This window comes from Trichoplusia ni, chromosome 11 (genome assembly GCF_003590095.1).
Source record: "Trichoplusia ni isolate ovarian cell line Hi5 chromosome 11, tn1, whole genome shotgun sequence".
NCBI lineage: Eukaryota > Metazoa > Arthropoda > Insecta > Lepidoptera > Noctuidae > Trichoplusia > Trichoplusia ni.
The window spans coordinates 7019996-7041463 of NC_039488.1; the positions used below are offsets into that span (position 1 = coordinate 7019996).

Genomic DNA, 21468 nt, shown 5'->3' on the forward strand with positions numbered 1-21468 from the left:
GATCTGCCAATAAAAGTCTATCAAAATCGGTCCAGCCATTTCAGAGATTAGCCGGAACAAATACACTTTATCTTAAATGTGAAGGCCTTTAATCTATATCTATACTAATATATAATAAATATATTTGTTTGCTTGAACGCGCTAATCTCAGTATTGAAAAGACCATTCATCGAGGAAGGTTTCAGGCTATATATCATCACGCTGCGATTAATAGGAGCGAAGATACTATGGAAAATGTGGAAAAAACAGGGCAGGTATAAAGCATAACTTATATCCTCTAACCACGCGGACGAAGTCGCGGGCAACAGCTAGTGTTCTATAAATTTCTCCGAACAAACCCGCTATACAGTCGAATTAGTGTGTCGCATACATTGTAAAGTATAATTAAAACGATATTACTTGGTCGTTAGGCCAGTTGAACCCGCGATAAGTCGTGATACCGGCAATCACGCTTATCTGATCTGGTTGACACGGGCAGTCGAGAAAATTTTGTAGCAACTGAACAAAAATATCCTACTAATATTATAAACGTGAAAGTTTGGTTGTGTGTATGTTTGTTACTCTTTCACGCTAAAACCACTGAACAGATTTAGACGAAACTTAGTACGGAGATTGTTTATAACGTGAATTAACATAGGATATTTTTATCCCGATTGTATGTCTCCCTTAGATCATTCTATTTATAGCGTACTAGCTGTTGCCCGCGACTTCGTCCCCGTGGGTAGAAAATATAAGTTATGATTTATACCCGCCCTGTTTTTTTTCACATTTTCCATTGTATCTTCGCTCCTATTAGTCGCAGCGTGATGGTTTATAGCCTAAAGCCTTCCTCGATGAATGGTCTATTCAACATAAAAAGATTTTTTCAATTTGGTCCACTAGTTCCTGAGATTAGCGCGTTCAAGCAAACAAACTCTTCAGCTTTATATATTAGTATATATAGAAGTATAGATATTAGTATAGAAGTATAGATTAATATTGATATTCCGACGATTAGACTTCAGATTTCCTCACGATAATTAAGAAAATCTTAGAATAATTCAGAAAGTGTATACCTACAACTTTAAAAAAATCAAAAATACTTCGCTTGCGTGGGAATCGAACCATCTCTTCTCATACAAATTCATGTATAGAATGGAAATGCTACCACGGCAAATACAAAAATATTTTATACAAAAACCTATGCTATCTATCATGCTATCGGTACTTTTCTTTCACTAACTTTCCTACGCAAAGAATTACGATCAAAGTCAAGCTTTCACCTCTAAAGCTCACACTATACATATTTCTGTTAATTTCCAAAAAAGAAATCTAAAAAAAATATTAAGGTTAGGTTTTAGTGTGCATTAAAAGGATAAAATTAAAAAAAGGGTCTCATATTTAGTATAAACGTGAAATGCACGGTGAAAATTATCTGTGGAGAAGACTGCTATTAATTACATTTTTTTTTTTGTTAAACTTCAAGTGGGATAGTTATTTCTATCATTATTTAAAAGACTGCACGGATAGCCGAGTGGTTGAGGTCACCAGACCAAACCCAGTGTACGCGACGTGTCTCGAGTTCGATCCCCGCGTAGGCTAAGCATTTTTGTGATCCACGAATACATGTTCTGAGCCTGGGTGTCTTTGTGCATGTGACTTGTTTATTTGTGAAAACCCTCGGAAGATTACTTTTTGCAAAAGATGGCGAAAAAAACGGGAAGTGACTTATTAAAAAGCTAACATGTTTGAATTAACTGAAGTTGATTTTATCACAACAATTTGCGAGTAAGTTAATTAACCCAGTCATCTTTACTTCCATAATATATTATATAATACTAGCTGTTGCCCGCGACTTCGTCCCCGTGGGTAGAAGATATAAGTTATGATTTATACCTGCCCTGCTTTTTCAAATTTTCCGTTGTATCTTCACTCCTATTAGTCGCAGCATGAGGGTTTATAGCCTAAAGCCTTCCTTGATGAATGGTCTATTCAACACAAAAATAATTTCGAAAAATAACCAAAAATAGTTCAAACAAGCGCGTTCAAACAAACAAACAAACTCACCAGCTTTATATATTAGTAGTATAGATTAGTAGTATAGATTATACTATAATTATATATACTATACAATTGTATAAATGCGAAAGTATCTCTGTCTGTCCGTCTGTCTCGTTTCAAGCCAAAACTACTGTACCGATTGAAATGAAGTTTGGTACACAGATAGTCTAGAGCTTGAGAAAGGACACGGGCTACTTTTTAACTGGAAAATAGGGCTTTAAAGAGAGCTAATGAGGGATCAATGCCTATATGAAACATTTAGAATGGACTACGGCTTTGAAATTTATCTTAAATAATATGAAATAATATTTTGGCATTCCCACGGAAACGGGAACCACCCGCGTTATAAACTGAAGTCCACGCGGACGGAGTCGCGGGCAAAAGCTAGTCTAATATAATTGTTTGTTTAAATTGCACTGTTATTTAAGATAATTAAGCAGACAACCTACTACCACGTCTTAAAGTAATATTATTGTAGTTGTTGGAGCGGGACAGAGCTATACACGGTATAGAGCGCCATCTCTCTCCCCGCGTGTATTAATATAACTTCAAGTGCTACTGGTAGGTATTTAGTAAGAAACACGTAAATATATAAATTATATACAATGAATTGTCTTTAAAGAGTTTTTATTCTTTAAGTTAATGTAATAGGGATGATGACGATTATTTTTTTCAATGTCAATCTTGTTAATTATGTAGGTGTACGGGTATTTTCTCTGGTCCTGCAGATATAAATTGATTAAATTCTAGTGAAGGGGGTTACGTGTTACGTCACTTTTGTGTATGAATTATGCAAAGTCTTTACGTCACAAGCTCCCTTTACTAAACTTTGAAGCAGTTCATCTTTATCAATTTGTATCGTTTGGATAAAGAAAAAAATACGTGTCTAATATTTTTTTATATATCTATCTCATCGGCTAAACAAAAGTAGATACTTATTCCTAGTCATCATCTTGAGTTAAAAAATTAAAAAACACTATTTTTTTAATGCACTAATATAAATTCGACAACGTTATTCTATGACTGTCTTTCGCTAAATTACACCTTAAATTGACAAATAAGGCATGAGATACAGCGACTTAAAAAAAGTGGTGTTTCAATATTAGGTCCTAAGTAAAGCTAACTATTTTCAGCCAAATAGTTTAGTTTTTTAAATACCGCAGTATTATTAAAAGCGAAAGATAGAGAGGTGTTTAAAGAAAAAAGGCATTTTCCCAGCTGTGGGACTTCTCTCAGGTTTTATAAGAAAGGTGATAATGATAGGAAATATTGGTATCCATATATTAGTTCAAACTATAATTCACATTTAAATAGCTTGGCATTGCAACTGCATATACAAGGATACTAAAATAAAAGCTAATTTACCAAAGAGGTCGTATTAAAAACATCACCAAAAAGTCCCGAAACTCGTCAGTTTTAAACGACCCGTTGCCAAAAAAACCCAATCTGTCAACACTTTCTAAATGCACCCTAACCTAAAATCTTAGTGCACGAAAAAAATAAATTACAACATTTAAATAAGTCATGATTATTAATAATGGATAAATTAGTGAAGAATGTGAAATCTTGGGGTACCCCCAGAAGCAGTGAGGAGTTGTCTAAGAGCCAGTACTCATTGGTGTCGACTGATCTGACTGATGGAGCTGTGCAGTTGTGGTTTGGGCTCCCCGATGAGGTCAAATATGATCCGGCCTTATCGCAGTTCCGGCATCACTACGAGAAGGAGCATGGTAAGTGTATTTTTGTTTTACTATTTCCGCCACTCGACCTTCGTTGTCGAGTGGCGTACGCACCGGTTTCAAGGTGTCGCTACTCTGAGGTCCCGGGTTCGACCCCCGGTCGGGTTAATGTAAAAAAAATTTCACATTTTCTACATTGTCTCGGGTCTGGGTGTTTGTGGTACCTTCGTTGTATCTGTATTCCATAACACAAGTGCTTCAGCAACTTACTTTGGGTTCAGAACAATGTATGTGATGTTGTCCACATTTAAAGTATGAGCAAAATTTTTTTTATAGTAATGTAGTTAAACAATTTCACAAGTTTTGTACAACGCCATCTAGTTTTAAACTCAGCAAAGCTTTTATTACATTTGATGAAGTGCTTATATATTTCTAAAGTGGTTAAGATCATTACTTCAAAACCCACTGTGCGCGACATATTGGAGGTTCGATCCCGGTTTAGGACAAGCGTTTTTATGATCCACGAGTGTTTGTTCTGAGGGTCTTTGTGCATGTGACTTGAATGTTTGTGTAAACCCCCCGAGACACAAGCATTAAATTACTTGATGCCGGGGTCTTTAAAAAACATATTGATTACACCCAGACACAGAAAAAATGATCGTGCACATAACACAATCATAATATGTCCTGGGTGCGATTCGAACTCACGAACTCCGGTGTAGCAGTGAGTCAAAAATGGTGAAATGTGTGGAAGTGGGGACTAATAACGTCACTTGCAGGTAAAAGTACCTACTTTCAACACTCTGTATCATCTTATTTTTTGCTTTAACTAAAAATATCTGGTCCAGTAATTAGGTTTTTCAGTCAAATATCTAATGACAACGGATTTTTCTTCATAAAGTCAGGATTTGCTAATTAAATTACTTAAAGAGGATGACAAAACGAGAGATCTGTACTTATTGGTAGACGATTTTGATATAATTAAAATTATCATTTAAAAAACTGCACGAATAGTCAAGTGGTTCATCAACACGATAACGCCTAAGACTTAGCGGAATATAATGCGGGTTCATTCCCCGCATGGGTCATTAAAATGCAAATGGCTGTTTTGAAGCCGGATTTTTTTATTTTTCATTTATTTTTGCTGTTAATTATAAAGATTTTAAGTTTTATTTAGTTTCAAATCCTTATATTAATTACTAGCTGTTGCCCGCGACTTCGTCCGCGTAGTTAGAAGATATGAGTTATGATTTATACCTGCCCTGTTTTTTCCACATTTTCCATTGTATCTTCGCTCCTATTAGTCGCAGCGTGATGGTATATAGCTTAAAACCTTCCTCGATGAATGCTCTATTCAACACAAAAAGGTTGACACAATTTGAACCAGTGGTTCCTGTGATTATCGCGTTCAAACAAACAATCAAACAAACAAACTCTTCAGCTTTATATATTAGTATAGAAGTATAGAAAAACGCGAAACTTTGTATGTATGGATGTTTGGATGTTTGTTCCTCTTTGATTTTCATCGCCAGTAATGTATAACTCTCATTATCTTCCTCTTCTCTATACGGGATGCCCAACAGTGGGCAATCTATAGGCTTGCATTATGATTAACTATTATAATTTTATAAACCGTTATCAAATCAATAATAAGTAAAGCGTATCTTCAATTTCATCCTAAGTCTTAGTCTAGATTGAATTGATTCTTGCCTAGATTACCTCGGCTTTTGTCACTGTTCCAAATTATAGTTATTTTTAGTGTTCATCAAATTTGCGATGAGAGAGTCCCGTCCTATCTAAACTAAATTTGGTTGTAATTTCTACGACTTAGTTAAATACAAGGTTTTAGAGTTATTCTTAATATTATAGTCTAGCTGTTGCCCGCGACTTCGTCCGCGTGGTTAGAAGATATAAGTTATGATTTATACCTGCCCTGTTTTTTCCACATTTTCCATTGTATCTTCGCTCCTATTAGTCGCACGGTGATGATTTATAGCCTAAAACCTTCCTCGATGAATGTCTATTCAACACAAAAAGATTTTTTCATTTTGAACCAATAGTTCCTGAGATAAGCGCGTTCAAATAAACAATCAAACAAACTCTTCAACTTTATATATTAGTATAGATTAACAATTTAAAATGAAAACAATCAGTCCTTAGCGTTTACATATACTCAGATCTAGCTTATTTTTTAGGGTCCCACAGGGTTACGAAATATCAGATATAATTTATCCAAAATAAAAATTATATTACACCCAACAAATTATTTTCAAATCATACTTGAATCATACACAAAATTATAATGTTTTCATCACACGCTAGATGCTGTACAAAAATAAGACAATGTCAACAAAACACGCAACATTTTAAAATTAGGTTTTAACAAGCAAATAACAAAAACTACTTGGAGTTTCGACCCTGAAGTTATTCATCTCAAACAATAATATTGTTTAATAATATGGTTCATTGCGCAAACTGCCTTGGTCAACACCATAAAAGAAGGCTGGTTTGAGGTACAAATTAAGTAAATAAACGTAAAAAAAAAGAAGTTGCCAAGATAAAATAAAAAAGAGTAGATAGATTAGAAAAATCTAATAACCATTCAAATTTTATCAAAATCGGTCTAGCCGTTTTTATAAATGTCAACTGCATTGTCATCGGGTTTGAAGCTACCCTGAAAACTTCAGCCTGCTAGCTTATCGGGAAGGGCCTCAAAATTGAGTTGCAAAAATCCAACCATAAAGACAAATAAACAAGAAAAGTGAGTGTAAAAAAACGTGGGAAAATAGTTGGTCCCGTGGTTCTCTTCTATCCGTCTCTTCGTTCGTCTGCCACCATGATAGCTAGACAAATTGATATATTCACAGATCCTGTATTTTGTAGCTGCTATAAATAACTTAAAGAATATCCAAGTTATGCAACGATAACTTTGATAGGTGACTAATATTTGTTTTGTCTTCAGTCTATTGTTAACCCCCAGTCGTGAGTCTGAGTTACACTTGACTAGTATTTCCTTTGGATAGCCATGCTATAAATCGTACTGACCTAGACCATTATATTACATTACTAGCTGACCCAGGAAACGTTGTTTTGCCGGACATATTTTTTTCTAGTTGTATGTATTTTTAATGGCACATTATAAAAAAATAAAAACAAAAAAATTCGTCCAGAAATAAAAAATATTCTTTTTTAGAGTGAGCAACCCTTATCATTTAGGGGTATGAAAAATTGATGTTGTTCTATTCTCAGACCTACCCAATATGTGTACAAAATTTCATGAAAATCGGTCGAACCGTTTCGGAGGAGTACGGTAACTAACATCGTGACACGGGAATTTGATATATTTATATATTAGATGATAGATACAAATGTATGTGAATGACATTTCTTGTCGACTAGTATCATGATTTTGTCTTGACAGTTCAATACAGTTCTATACATTTCAGTGATTCTTCAGAGTACTCGAAGTTTGACTTAGGTATTATAAATCCTGTACCCAAATAGTACCTAAAGGGAACTTATTGATTAAACGAATAGCCGAGTGGTTGAGGTCACCACGCCTAACGAACTGTGCACGACGTGTCTTATTCGATCCCCGCGTACGACAAGCATATTTTGTGTGATCCACGAATGCTTGTTCTGAGTCTGGGGGTCTTTGTGCTTGTGACTTGAATGTTTGTGAATACTCCGCGACGCTTTTTATATAAATAAAAACATATTATGAAATATACGAGTTAACTTCCAAGTGGCCTCAAGGGCGAAAAATAGATATTTTTCCTTAATTTTACCTTGCGCAAGTTTCTACCAAAAGTCGTAGACTTAACTTTTACTCATTTTAAAGTATTAAGAAGAATACCTACCAATTGTGATGACTTAATCAGTCACTTTGAAGGTATATTAATATAAATAACTAATTAGAGTTTTAAGTTGATTAGACTATATTAAAATAACAATGCCAATCGTCAATAGAACATTCTGAAGAATTATTTGACTGGCCTGTTGGTCTAGTGGTTAGTGGCCCTGACTGCTATAGCGGGTTCGATGTCCAGACAGGATAAATGTTTGTGTTATTTGTTCTGAGTGTGGTTGTAATTTATCTATAACATGTATGTATTTAGAAATATATAAGGATGTTCTGGTTGTCTAGTACCTAGGTACTCATAGTACAAGCTTTGCTTAGTTTGAGACTAGATGGCGTTGTTTGAAAGCAGTGAATTATTATTTCGTTTCGATAAGTCACGTGACTTTGGCCACTTTTGACTTTGACTTTCTTTTTCTTCATAAATTCGAGAGTTTTCTACGTAAGTTAACCATTGTTCACATATCACTTAAGTGTAGAAAATTTGGTTGAAATTAATTATTTAATACTAAGCCATTACCACCTGACCTTCACAACCTGTTTGTTCACTATCTTCTTGTTTTTCTAGAAAATTCGCAAGCGGTAAATACCTCTTTAGACACATTAAAAGAAATTATTGTCAGTGTTCCAAATATTTGAGCTTCAGGCTATATTTAAACCGGTCTGATCCGGTTCGCACTAGTATATACCTATATCTAATTATCGTGATGTCTGTGTGTACGGAACGAACAAACGTTTGACTCAAACGTAATATGTTTGATGGAGCCGTTGAAGATTAAACAAAACTCCACAAGCTATTGTAAAATCCTATGAATATAATAAACTCGAAAGTTTGTAAGTGTGGATGGGTATTTGTTGCTCTTTCACGCAAAAACTACTGGACCGATTTGGATGAAATTTGGTAGACAGATAGTTTATAACCTAGATTAACATTATATCCCTTTTTTTGATATGTGTGATCATTTTCGATTTTTAGCGAGCGGAACAGCCAATCGATCGTAAAACTAAAATACAGATATTTCATCAAACATGTGAAAGTTTGACAAACCTTTAAAACTGACTGCGTAAACGATCAAACAAGTTTAATTCAAACCAAGAACCAAGTGTTTGAATCAAACATGCTTGAAAGTCTCCAAAGCCTCATTTCGTTGGAGATATAACTAGTTTTAACTGGAAATAACCGGTGTAATCCGGTCTTGAGCAGTTTGATTGCTAAGTAACCATTCGATCTGCATTTTAAAAAGTACTAAAATGTTTATTCTTGGACGCTCATTTCAAGGTTAGCTTTTTCTTTGTACCTATATCAAACGTACGTTGTCTGGATGTAGTGGTATCGTGTGGCCCAGGTAACTGGGTTGAGGAGGTCAGATAGGCAGTCGCTCCTTTTAAAACACTCGTACTTAGCTCAATCCGGTTAGACTGGATGCCGACCCGAACATAGTTGGGAAAATGCTAGGATGATGATGATGAAGCATAGTTGTCGAAATCGAGGATATTTTTAATAGTTTGCATAACTTCATGTGATTAGTTAGTGATTAATCCTAATTGTTCACTTCTCAATATGGTGAGAAGATCCTTACCACCATACCTAGTAATTCATTAAACTAATAATTTAGTACAGTGTGCGTTATTTCAAAAAATGGCCAGATTGTTATAATTATTTTTTTAACCGACTACCAAACGCTCAGTTACTCGATCAAATGACAGCTTTTTAACGCTAAATGTAGGTAAAAATAATCAACAAAATAATTGCATGCAGTAGGTTCCTACCTACTTCTGAGGTAACACATATAACCTAAATGGAAAACGCCCTCTTTTTTTAAGTCTTTTGTAAAGCAAAAAAGAAACTATTTTAAAATAAAATAAAAAGACTTCGAAAATCATTATTCATTAAATTTAATCTATAGTATTGTATTTACTTAAAAATAATTATTTTCCAATTCGATTCGTGTTTAAACCTCAACGACTATACGTATATATGTCTCTTAAAAGTCGATAAACAGTAAAGTTTTTGTATGCAACACCAGTCGCGTTCGAGAGCGGTTCGAACCGGTCCTAACCAGTTCAAACTGGTTACATATAAGTTTTGTATATTGTATGTAGGTAGACGGAGAATCGTCTGTCGTTATGTTTTTGCACTCGTTATAAACTTGTTTCTAAGCCTTTCTCGCTGTTTTCCTGGAGCAAAAGTAGGCTATGTTATAATCTAGGGATAGTTTTAAAATTAACGGTTAAGTGTGAGTTAAACTCTTGAGACTAAGGGTTCCGTAAACATAGGCTGAAGAATAACAAATTCGCATAATAAATTGGTCACACGACAATGCCAATAGTATTTTCTCTAAAGTCTATTTGACATTGATTCCTTGATTTTTGATTATTAACGTGTTACGAATATTTGTGTGATCCACGAATGCTTGTCCTGAGTCTGGGTGTCTTTGAGCATGTGTCTGGAATGTTTGTGAAACACGTGTTTAAAGGATTAAATTTCTTAGAGCGGGAGTCATCTTTTTTGATAATTTAAATAGCTACCTCGTCTTAAGTCAAATGCGGATAATACAGTACAGCGATTAAACATAAAAAACTCCTGAAGGTATCAAATACTAGCTGTTGCCCGCGGGACCGCCTGCTAAAAATCGAAAATGATCCCACGGGAACATTAAATAAGGCTAAAAACTATCCTTTGTTAGTCCTGGTTATAAACTATCTGTGTACCAAGTTTCGTCGAAATCCTTTCAGTGGTTTTTGCGTGAAAGAGGAACAAACATCCATACATACAAACTTTCGTGTAATTTTGGTAAGCTCTAGTGAATTTCCTAATTACTTAACTATGATACCTATAGAAAATTGGTCATTTTCGTCACCATAGCCATGTTTACTGCGATTATACGTAATTTTCTATAATTTATAACTGATGTATATCATTACAATAGGAAAAACGTAAACAAGGCTTTAATGATATTGTAACGCTTCAGTTGTGTAATATTGTAGAAATAATTAGCTGATCTTAATTTCGTTCTGCCGGGCTGGGCTTCGACTCTGCTAATTACAACGGCTGATGAATGAATGAAATTTGGCTTAAAATGTCAATTTTTCGTATTCTGTAAAGCATTTTTCTACACAATAACTAGCTGATCCAGCAAACGTTGTTTTGCCTAATAAATTATTTCTAATTGTATGTATTTTTTAACGCCACATTATAAAAAAAAAACAAAAAATTTCGTCCAAAAAATAAAATATTGTTTTTTAGTGTGAGCCTTAACACTTAGGGGTATAAAAGTAGATTTTAGTCGATTCTCAGACCTACTGAACACGCATATAAAATTTGGTAAAAATCGGTTAAGCCGTTTCGGAGGAGTACCGTACTCGTAACTAACATCGTGACACGGGAATTTTATATATTAGATTAGATTATAAATTCAGTACGGGACGCTTAGCGCGGAGCAAATAGGAATAATTTCAAGTTTTGTTTTAATCCAATTGCCATTCATTCAACGGCCATTGTAAAATAGCAGAATATTTGTGTATGTATTTATGTATGTTTTTGGGTGAGGCCCCCCTGGTTTGTGAATCTAAACGATCACACATTACAAACAAAAAGAGTGCGTGTACTTTGGTATGTACGCGAGTGAGAAGTTGTATTCTTTAGGCATCATTAAAAAATTGTTTTAAATTGCCTGTAAAGAATAATTAACTATAATAAAATAGTGAAATAACTGCAAAAGGACAGTCAACCCAGTTAATAAGTTCAGTTTAAATTGGAAAAAATAAATAAAATACTTAGAATTAATAAAATAAATTTTCACTCTCGTAATTATTTCATAACGCTCCTGATATGCACGAGAAATGCTTATTTAAAAAAATATGATTATAAAAATCATTTTTTTTCAGTCACTTTTAATTCCAAAATGAATACAAGCAAGACGTAGCTAATCCAAAGTCAAAAGATACTCAAACAAGCGAGAATATTCCATCTTTATGTAAAGAGGTCTTAAACACAGGGTCAGTAATAAACTGAACATAATTTTAGCACTAAAATTAGCTTTAAAGTACAGTCAGATACAAAAAGAAACAAAATCAATAGTTTTATTTCAAATAGGCCGTTTTCCAGGCACGTTTAAAACGTTACAGTAATGACTCTAGCTGCACGGTTTCAAAATGTAATTTTTATGGAGAAGAACGGAGAATATTGTTTTATACAGAAAATCTTATGCATTATCATCATATAATAAAGAACAGCATAAAAGTGCAAAATTTTATTATTATATAATTGAGAACAGCATAAAAGTGCAAAATTGTAAAATAGGCCACCCAGTCGATCGGAACTCCTAACCAAATTTCAACGAAATCGGTTCAGCCGTTTAGGCGTAAAGAGTTGACAAACGTACACACACGCACTGATACAACACTCACATACTCTCTCAATTATGATATTATTGTCATTAGAATTTCCTAAATCTGACTAAATCAGTATTACGATGCGGTCGGTACCTATAAATAGATGAAAACATATGACTGTTCTCGATTCATTGTATATAATAAATAAATAAATAAATAAATAAATGCGGACAACATCACATACATTGTTCTGAACCCAAAGTAAGTTGCTGAAGCACTTGTGTTATGGAATTCAGATACAACGAAGGTACCACAAACACCCAGACCCGAGACAATGTAGAAATGTGAATTTTTACATTGACCCGACCGGGGATCGAACCCGGGACCTCAGAGCTAGCGACACCTTGAAACCGGTGCGTATGCCACTCGACCACGGAGGTCGTCGCTAGTATATGCTTGCCGGGTGACTGACCTAAACGATGCAGTCATAAAGCGTCATACGAAATGAGGTATTTTCTCCAAACGTTAACAATTTGCAGCGTGAAATTCTATTGAGAATACTTCAAGGTTGATATTGAGAATTCTTTTGTTTTTATAATGAGATTCGTTGCTCTTGGGTACGTTTGTAAGGTTTCGATCGACGAATGCATGCTCAGGAAATCGAATGTATGGAATTGTCGTGTCACGGTGTGGGTAATTGAACTCCTCCGAAACGGCTCGATCGATTCTCATGAAATGCAGTATTGGATAGGTCTGAGAATCGGACATCTATTTTTCATAGCTCAATTTTATATTTCCTAAAACTCATTCGTATGGTAAAACGACGTAGCTAGTAAAATGTTTATATTTTTTGTATCGGTGTGAATATAAATAGATTGGGACTGATGATGAGGTATGCTGATTTGATGAATTTGAATTGAAACTTAGCAAAAGGGTAGATGCATCTTTTTACCAAATAACCAAGTTTTCAAGTATCTGTTCAATGGTTTTATTCTAAAGAAACATGAATCCCTAACTTCCATACTGAATATTTGTGTCGAAAGTTTCACAAATCTCTTGCATAAAGAGGTACTCAGATTTTATTCATTTATCACGTCAGTTACTAAAATTTACATTTCCATTGTCTCCAGGTGGTCAAAGATCGAAAATCAAGAGGGATCCGGGATCGATTGACCCATCACGACGGCTTCCCTGCGTCAACTCTGCGCCTCACCTGAACAACAACACTGTGATCAAAAAAGAAGAAGTCAGCTTCTTGAATGGGAAGGACTCCTGCTCAGGAGGTGGAGAAAAGCAAGAGAAATTGTAAGTCATCATCTTAGTTAATTCTCTTGTCAACCCTATGGTAAGATATGTCGCTCTCGTATCGGTCAGTTCAGTCATGAACGGTATTGTATCACAGACATCATCGGCCTAGCTTTTCCCCAACTATGTTGGGGTCGGCTTCCAGTCCAACTGAATGCAGCTAAGTATCAGTGTTTTGTAGAGCGACTGCCTATCTGACCTCCTCGACCCAGTTACCTGGGCAACACGATACCCCTTAGTTAGACTGGTTGTCAGACTTTATAGCTTCTAAGACCGTTCATTGTGGCACCTTATTTGTCAAATCTTGTAATTATGTTCTGGGATCATTTTCCATTTTTTAGCGGGCGGACCCGCAGGCTACAACTAGTAGGAAAATATACGGAACAAGAAGAAATACAAAATACTGTAGCAGAAATAATAATATGACGAAAGCGTTGCGAAGCGTATTATATTTGCAAATAAATACGATTAATACACGTGACTTGATACAATGGAAAAAAAATATTCTCGGTCAGCGACCTTTGAAGATTAATCTGAGTCGTAGGTTCGAATCCTGTGTATGCTTATGAAGAGTAAGGGGTAGGCTTTTTACACCTATCCCTTGAGAAGGAGTCCAAAGGACTAGAGCCAGCCAGAGTCGCGCAGAGCATGCGCGAGCGATCCCGTGACTCTGGCTAAAGCAGTAGAAGGGGCCCGGGGTGGTTTTAGTCGGTGGAAGTACGACATATCCCCACGCCGTGCCGTCGACGTGGGTTGAAGTCATTAGCGTTTCGACCCAAAAAAAAAAGGTTCGAATCCTGTCTAAGGTTAAAATTTCTCCATTGTATTGTTTGTGTTTTCAAATAAACAGCTTGTTACAAATCACCAGGGTTCATTTCGCATAGTGTGAAAGGAAAAAACAGCTGTCCTCATGAATGTCGATTCTATAATATATAAGTTTTTTAATGGTATTAGTGCTTTTATATGGTATGGTGATTGTGTTAACGGTTTTGTCTCTTTTTCAGAATTGAAGATGAACTACCACCGCCAAAAAAGAAATCAAAGGTAAGTTTATTTTTTTTATTTTACTTTTTGATTTGGTGTCCGGCAAAAATAACCCGGAGTCCAGTTTTTTTGCCCGGATGTCCGGCAAAACTGCTTGTTTTTTTTTATTTGGCAGCAAGCCTACAAGGGTTTGCGATCTAGCAAACCTGTATATCATACATGGACTGTTGCATTGTATCAGCATGCGTGTATATTTTAACAATAGAGTGTTAAGTTTGAAACACTTGGGGATAATGATTAACCTTGATTTTTATTTATCCCACAGGCAGCCCAAGCTAGTCATTGCGTGAAGTTAACTATATTAGTAATGTGCTGGATCTTCTTCACCGTTATATTTCTAATGTACAATGAAAAGGAAACTATAGTACGACATTCGTCAGTCGCACCGGGAGAAGTTAAAAGTAAGTTCTATCCTAATCTATACTAATATTATAAAGCTGAAGAGTTTGTTTGTTTGAACGCGCTAATCTCAAGAACTACTGGTCCAAATTGTAAAATTCTTTTTGTGTTGAATAGACGATTCATTGAGGAAGGCTTAAGGCTATATATCATTGCGCTGCGACTAATAGGAGCGAAGATACAATGGAAAATGTGAAAAAAACAGGGCAATCATAACTTATATCCTCTACCCACGGGGACGAAGTCACGGGCAACAGCTAGTAATATTATAAACGCGAAAGTTTGTATGTATGGATGTTTGTTCCTCTTTCACGCAAAAACCACTGAACGGATTTCGACGAAGCTTGGTATACAGATAGTTTATAACCAGAATTAACACATAGGATAGTTTATACCGGTTTTATGATAGGGGATCATTTTCGATTCGTAGCGAGCAGGCCGGCAGGCAACGGGTAGTTTCAAATAAACTGGTATTGCTATCTCTGGAGGCCTACCATCAACACTATAAGTAAAAGTGTTGCGCTTGTGGCAGAGCACAAGTATATTGACTGGCCTGTTGGTCTAGTGGCTAGTAGCCTTAACTGCTATAACAGAGGTCTTGGGTTCGATTCCCACCCCGGACAAATGTTTGTATGATAAGCACGATAATTTTTTCCATGTCTGTGTGCTATTTATCTATATTATGTATGTATTTAAAAATATATAAGTTTGTTTATCAGTTGTCTAGTACTCATAATACAAGCTTTGCTTAGTTTGAGACTAGATGGCGTTGTGTGAAAGTTGTGGAATACACATCATAGCACTACCAAATTAACATATTTATTTAACTTTTGTTATAGGTTATGCCATAAACTCTGAATTGGAAGATCTATCGATACTCCTAAAATTTACTGGACCATTTGTTTCGGAACAAAATGAGAAGAAAATCAACGATACCACAGATATGCCGAAGATGAAAGTTTGGATTGAGAGGTGGGCAGTGAAGAACAGCGACAAGGGGGCTCAGCAGCAAGCTGGACTTACTTTACAGGTACGTCAAGTTCAATACTCAAAACTTGGACTAACACATATTTTGAGGTGCTAGGATTATGTGAGTAGTTATACATTGCCGGCTATGATATATGACTTTTGATAGGAAAGCTGCGCGACCCCCCAATGTATTAGAACGGGTTTTTTTACCTCGTTTATTTAAGATGAAAGTCGACATATCCAGATTTGACTGCACGATGAGCGGAATTGTTGAGATTATCAAGCTAGATCTACTGTAAGCGTCTGTCGCGGGTTTGATCTCCACGTAGGACAAGCGTTTGATCCACGAAAGTTTGCCTTGAGTCTGGGTGTCTTTGTGTACATGTGACACCCCCCGCGATGCAAGCATTAAATTCCTTAGTGCGAATGTCGTTTATAAGCAAAACAAAATAGTCTGTATTTGCATGAATGGGTAGATCATAATGTGTTTTTTCAGAACCATCGATCCATGTTTTACACCATATACGATAGACTTCTGATGGTTTTTAAAAACAAAATATTCTCTGCGCTACTCTTTTAGAAAAATTGCTTCATACTTCATCTTGGAGTAATTTTCCACGTCTATTTTATGCGTGATGCTTGCAGTACTGTGTATGAGTACTTAAAAACATAGACAGATTTGTCCATATCTTCATTTTATCCTACAGAAGCTTATCCACATATAATATCAACAAATTTTTCACGTCTAACTAAAATACTCTTTTCAGTCATCGGACACCTGGTCTATCATCCTAGACCCAGAAGACCGAATAGACTTCACCCAGGGCGAGACTCGATCCACCATCCTAACCCTGGAGTCCACAGAGCCCAGAAGACGAGCATCGGAGTCAAACCACACAATGTTCGCAATCAGGATGATGACCAATGCCAATACAACGACACCCTTTACTTTTACCTACACTGTAGACCCCTTGCAGCTTAAGGAGGGGGTTATATATGCCTGTATCTTGTTGTGTGCTCTCTACGTGCTGATTATTTTTGAGGTGAGTAAGTTTAAGTCGTTTTTTTAGTTTTGGTGGTGAAATATTGATTGAATGAACAGCCGAGTCTAAGTATTAATGGTTTGCATTTTTTGTGGTTTATAATTCAAAATAAGCACACAAGTCATGGATTTTAAATCTTTGTAATAAAAAATGCTAATAAGGGAAATATTCTTGTTTTTCCTTAGAGTGTGAATATATTTTATCCTCTTTTGATCGAATGATAAATATCTGTAGTGAGGGTTTTGTCCTACAATAATTAAATGATGTGTCTGTCAGAACTATAAACTTGAACGACTGTTTTTGTGTGCAAGTATCAGCTATTAAATCCTGTTAAACCTTCCTTTTGCATTTTACACTATTTTGTTTTTCTTATACATTTTATTAAATCCAGGCTAGCCCGAATAAGCTTCAAAAACTACCATACACCTATATCTATACCAATATCATAAATGTGAAGAATTCGTAGGCTTTTTTTTTGTTTGAACGCGCTTATCTCAGAAATCACTGGTCCAATTTACAAAAATCTTCCATTGTTACATAGACCATTTATTTTGTAAGACTATCTAACATTGAGAGATAGAAACATACGTGATTTAGCAAAATACTACAAATCATTAACGATTTTATCGAATAGATTCTCGAAGGGAACACAAATTGTCTGCCACTCCACTAGTCACACAGATACTGTCTACAAAGACAGCCAGATAAGACGGCTGTTATCAATGTGTCATTAGGATTTGTTCACAAGGTCGCGATCTCTGTGACACGTGAATGCAGTTCGTGTATACAACGACGGTCTTTTTCGTCTATTTCAGACTATTTATGTGGTGGGGTCTGTAATACAACGCAGGAGAGTGAATCGATCACAAGTTAAGCGACGCTTCACGCGATTGGTCCGTAGATAGGTGACCATCTTTGTCATAACGAGTTCCTCCGTGTTTCGGAAGGCACCTTATATTGTGAGTCCCAGCTGTTATTCATACATCTTTGACAGTCGTTACAAGTAATCGGAAGCTTGAAAAGTCTGACAACAGTCTAACTAAGGGGTATCGTGTTGCCCAGGTAACTGGATTGAGGTCAGATAGGCAGTCGCTCCTTGTAAAACACTGGTACTTAGCTGAATCTGGTTAGACTGGAAGCCGACCCTATCAACAAAATAGTTGGGGAAAGGCTAGGCCGATGATGATGTCTGTGGTACAACGCCTTACATGACTGAACTGACCGATACGAGAGCGACATAATTATACTTACCACTGGCTTGACAAGAGAAGTATCTGGACAATAGTGTAGTATAATGCAGGTTGATAACCTTCTTTCAAGGAAGTGGCCGTAGGTAGGGATGGCGAAAGTTTTTTTAGGTTGACTCGTAAATGTTTTTTTTGTGAATCTGTTGGTTTTTTTTCGATCTAGATAGATCTTCGTTAGAATTTTGGACTTGAAACCGATTCTGTTGATTCTTTTTTTTAACGTTAAATTGCTGTCAATTGCTCCCCTAACTATATCAAGTTGTTTTCAGTAGTTTTTATTTGAAAACGGTTGTATGACATTGTACCTAAAACAGAATATTATGATTCTTCTGTTTTTATGGATATTTTTTTGTGTTACTTTCTCATGCGTTAACATAATTATGGTAAGAACCATATGTTAACACATGTTATTTTTGTAATTTGATAAAAATATTCAATAGGAAATATTTTAATTTTAGTTTCGTTACGTTGGTTCAACGTCACGACGCTATCTACTAAGCCTCCGAGTTCGTTGACCGAGGGTCCTATTTTCTCCATTACATTTTTACAACACTCTTTATTTACCAGATAAAGAAAACTAAGTATATTTTATCCTTATTCCGCGGAAGTTCTACCGATGTCCAAATCATTAACCCTGACGCAAAAAGAGGGGTGTTATAAGTTTGACGTGTCTATTCTACCTCTGTTTGTCTCTCTATGGAATCGTAACTTCCGATTGGGCAATTTGAGATTGTACTCATTATTCTGGAAACCTTGGTCTCTTGGGCAGTACCGTGAGATATTGTTCGATTAACACACCCCACATATCCCTCAAATAACTTTAACTTTAACTTTTGCTCCCTTGCAGGCAATTAACAGGACGATGGCAGCGGTCCTGGTGTCCACCACATCCATAGCTGTCCTGGCCCTGGTTGGTGAGCGACCCTCGCTCCCGGAACTCATCTCCTGGCTGGACGTGGAGACCCTGCTGCTGCTGTTCAGCATGATGGTGCTGGTCGCCATCATAGCTGAAACTGGACTCTTTGACTATCTGGCGGTTTTCACTTTTGAGGTATGTTGCTACACACATGACTAGTAAGATAAACATACTTATATATTACAAAACAAATGATCATGCTCATCACACAAACTTTTGTCTTGGGAGGGAATCGAAACCACGACCTCCGTTGCAGGTTCGATCCCAACTTAGGCAAAGCAAAATGTGACTTTTACGAAATAGGGACAGGGATAGCCCGAACAGTTTCGGACCCTACTGAGGCCCTTAATCATGACGCGCCGTGGTAAAGCGAATCTTAATGACTGACTTTCAGCCTTTGAATAGTTTCTTTCATATATATGAATCCCACGTTTCTTTACCTAAGAGATATTTATCATAATACCTTTACAAACAAGATGGAATCTTTTAAAATATAGTATTTCCTTATTGTTTTCCTCTTGAAAGAAGTATTTGTTTTTTAAGACAACATTATCTGTAATATTATGCTTTACATAATAATTCGTGTTAATTAAGATTGTAAGTGAGAACAGTTACAATATTATTTGTCTTTGACTAGTTTAACCACGTGGTTTTAGTCTGCCTTGAAAGTTTGTGAGAGTATAAAACGAATTTTTTTTTTTATGTTTTCTTCTTGGCTCAGACTCTTTTAGGTGGAGTGATTGGGGTCGCCACCCCAAACCCACTGTGAGCCGAACCAAGGACAAGCCTTTGTGCAATCCACGAATGCTTGTCCTGAGTCTGGATGTCTTTGTGCATGTGACTTGAATGTTTGTTAAATCCCCCGCGATATAAGGATTTAAAACCTTAGTACGGGAGTCTTTAAAATTTATATTATTGGTATTTTTTATGCTGGTTTGAGTTTCAATCCAACCAATCAGTACCGCAAAGCTAATTTTTCCGCATCAGCTACTATTCTTTAAATTAGTATATATTGCTTATCTACATGTTTACATACATTATAAATGGTGTTACCATAGCTAAGCTCGTGATCACTAATGCTGACACTTACCTTATATAATCCGCCATTGTAAAGGTGTAGGGTCAAAAGTGGGGAAGAATAACCGACTGTCTGAAAATATACTCGAATATATTCTTACTGTAATAGAATATAGAGGACTTAATCTAAGAGAGTCCTTAGCTGCGTTAGATGAGAAAATTGGTAGTGGGAGAATGGGATTTGGAAAGCCGATTGTCAAGTGAGAGTATCAATTATTACAGCTCAGTCTTTTCGATTCTGATAAAGATAAATTATCATGTGGGTTATACACGGTGATTTTTTAGTCGTCTAACAAAAGGAGCCCAGCACATGTATCCGACGTAAAATACCCCTAGGCGCAATTTTTTTTTTTTATCATCAACTAAGACCATAAGTACGAAGAAAAATAAACAAGAGAAATCTGAAATATACTCTTTTAAAAATGATAAAATTGCCGCCGCCCGCGCCCCTCACCATTCTTACAAGGCTCGGACCGCGCTCGCAACAGAGCTGTGTTTCTAAAAAACTACGAATTTCATCGTCATATTGAATAAAAATTGCATTTTAAATTTATTCAAATCTCATAATTACCTATTTTTTTATCATGAACGAGTTCTAGTCAATGGATACATGAACTGGGCAGCTTTTGTAAGACGACTAAAAAATCACGGTGTATATTTTTTATGTTTATTTTACCATCTACAAAATGGTAATTTCTTTATTTTTTCTTCTTATGTATAAAAATGAATTGCTGTTCGTTAATCTCGCTGAAACTCGAGAACGGCTGAACCGATTTGGCTTGTGTCTTGATATATTTGTAGCAGTCCAGGGGAGGTTTAAACGGTGAGAAAATATGGAAGATTGCGGAAAGGACAAAAAAACAACCCATGATGATGTTTATTACAGAGGAAAATGTAAAATGGCCGCGCGGGTGAAACCGCAGGAAACAGCTAGTCAACTTATAATATTTTCTTATTTATGTGTTTCTATTGTAGGTACAAAACATGACTACTTATTGTACTACTAGACAAAGATGAATTCTGTAACATCTATTCTGCATCATGCTTATGGCTGGCACGTGTGAAAAATATAATAAAATGTTGGCGAGATAAGATTGTGAAGTGGACTGACGCTGACGCAAGCTAACATATTATATTGTTAACATTCTAGTTACAATATTAGTTGGTTAATTTTTGCTTGTTTCAAGTGTGGTTCTCTGATAAGTATTATTGATGAAAAAACCTGGTTAGTAGATACGAGACGGACTCGCGAAAAAATGTTTTCCAAAAAGGTCGCGAGCTCTGTACCAATGAGAAAAATGTTTAAAGAATTGGTCACCAATTATTTTTAAGATTGTAGCAACCGTTGATAATCTAGATTTTTTTTATTTTTCTGTTATAATGACGACAAAAATACATAATCTCTGAAAATGTTCTACTAATTAGCTTCAACGGTTCATGATATTTATAGCCTGGTTACAGATCGGTTGAACAGACAGTGAAGCCTTAATTTCGTTTTGACCCTTTGGGTATAGAACACCAAAAAGATATTCATAGCTATTTTTAAACCCTCCTA

The 21468-nt window shown here is 35.9% G+C and overlaps 1 protein-coding gene across 3 annotated transcripts in view; it reads left to right on the forward strand.

Moving 5' to 3' along the window:
• LOC113498458 (P protein-like) overlaps window positions 1-21468 on the forward strand; it is a 52324-nt gene that overhangs the window by 20396 nt on the left and 10460 nt on the right. For 2 of the 3 annotated variants that reach the window (XM_026878452.1, XM_026878454.1), the window contains exons 2-8: window positions 3622-3770; window positions 13044-13218; window positions 14223-14262; window positions 14528-14663; window positions 15501-15691; window positions 16398-16673; window positions 18768-18971. In XM_026878452.1, coding sequence (XP_026734253.1) covers window positions 3622-3770; window positions 13044-13218; window positions 14223-14262; window positions 14528-14663; window positions 15501-15691; window positions 16398-16673; window positions 18768-18971 — 1171 coding nt within the window. Of the gene's footprint in view, window positions 1-3527; window positions 3771-13043; window positions 13219-14222; window positions 14263-14527; window positions 14664-15500; window positions 15692-16397; window positions 16674-18767; window positions 18972-21468 lie in introns of all 3 variants that reach the window. The other variant, XM_026878453.1, reaches the window with a different exon arrangement.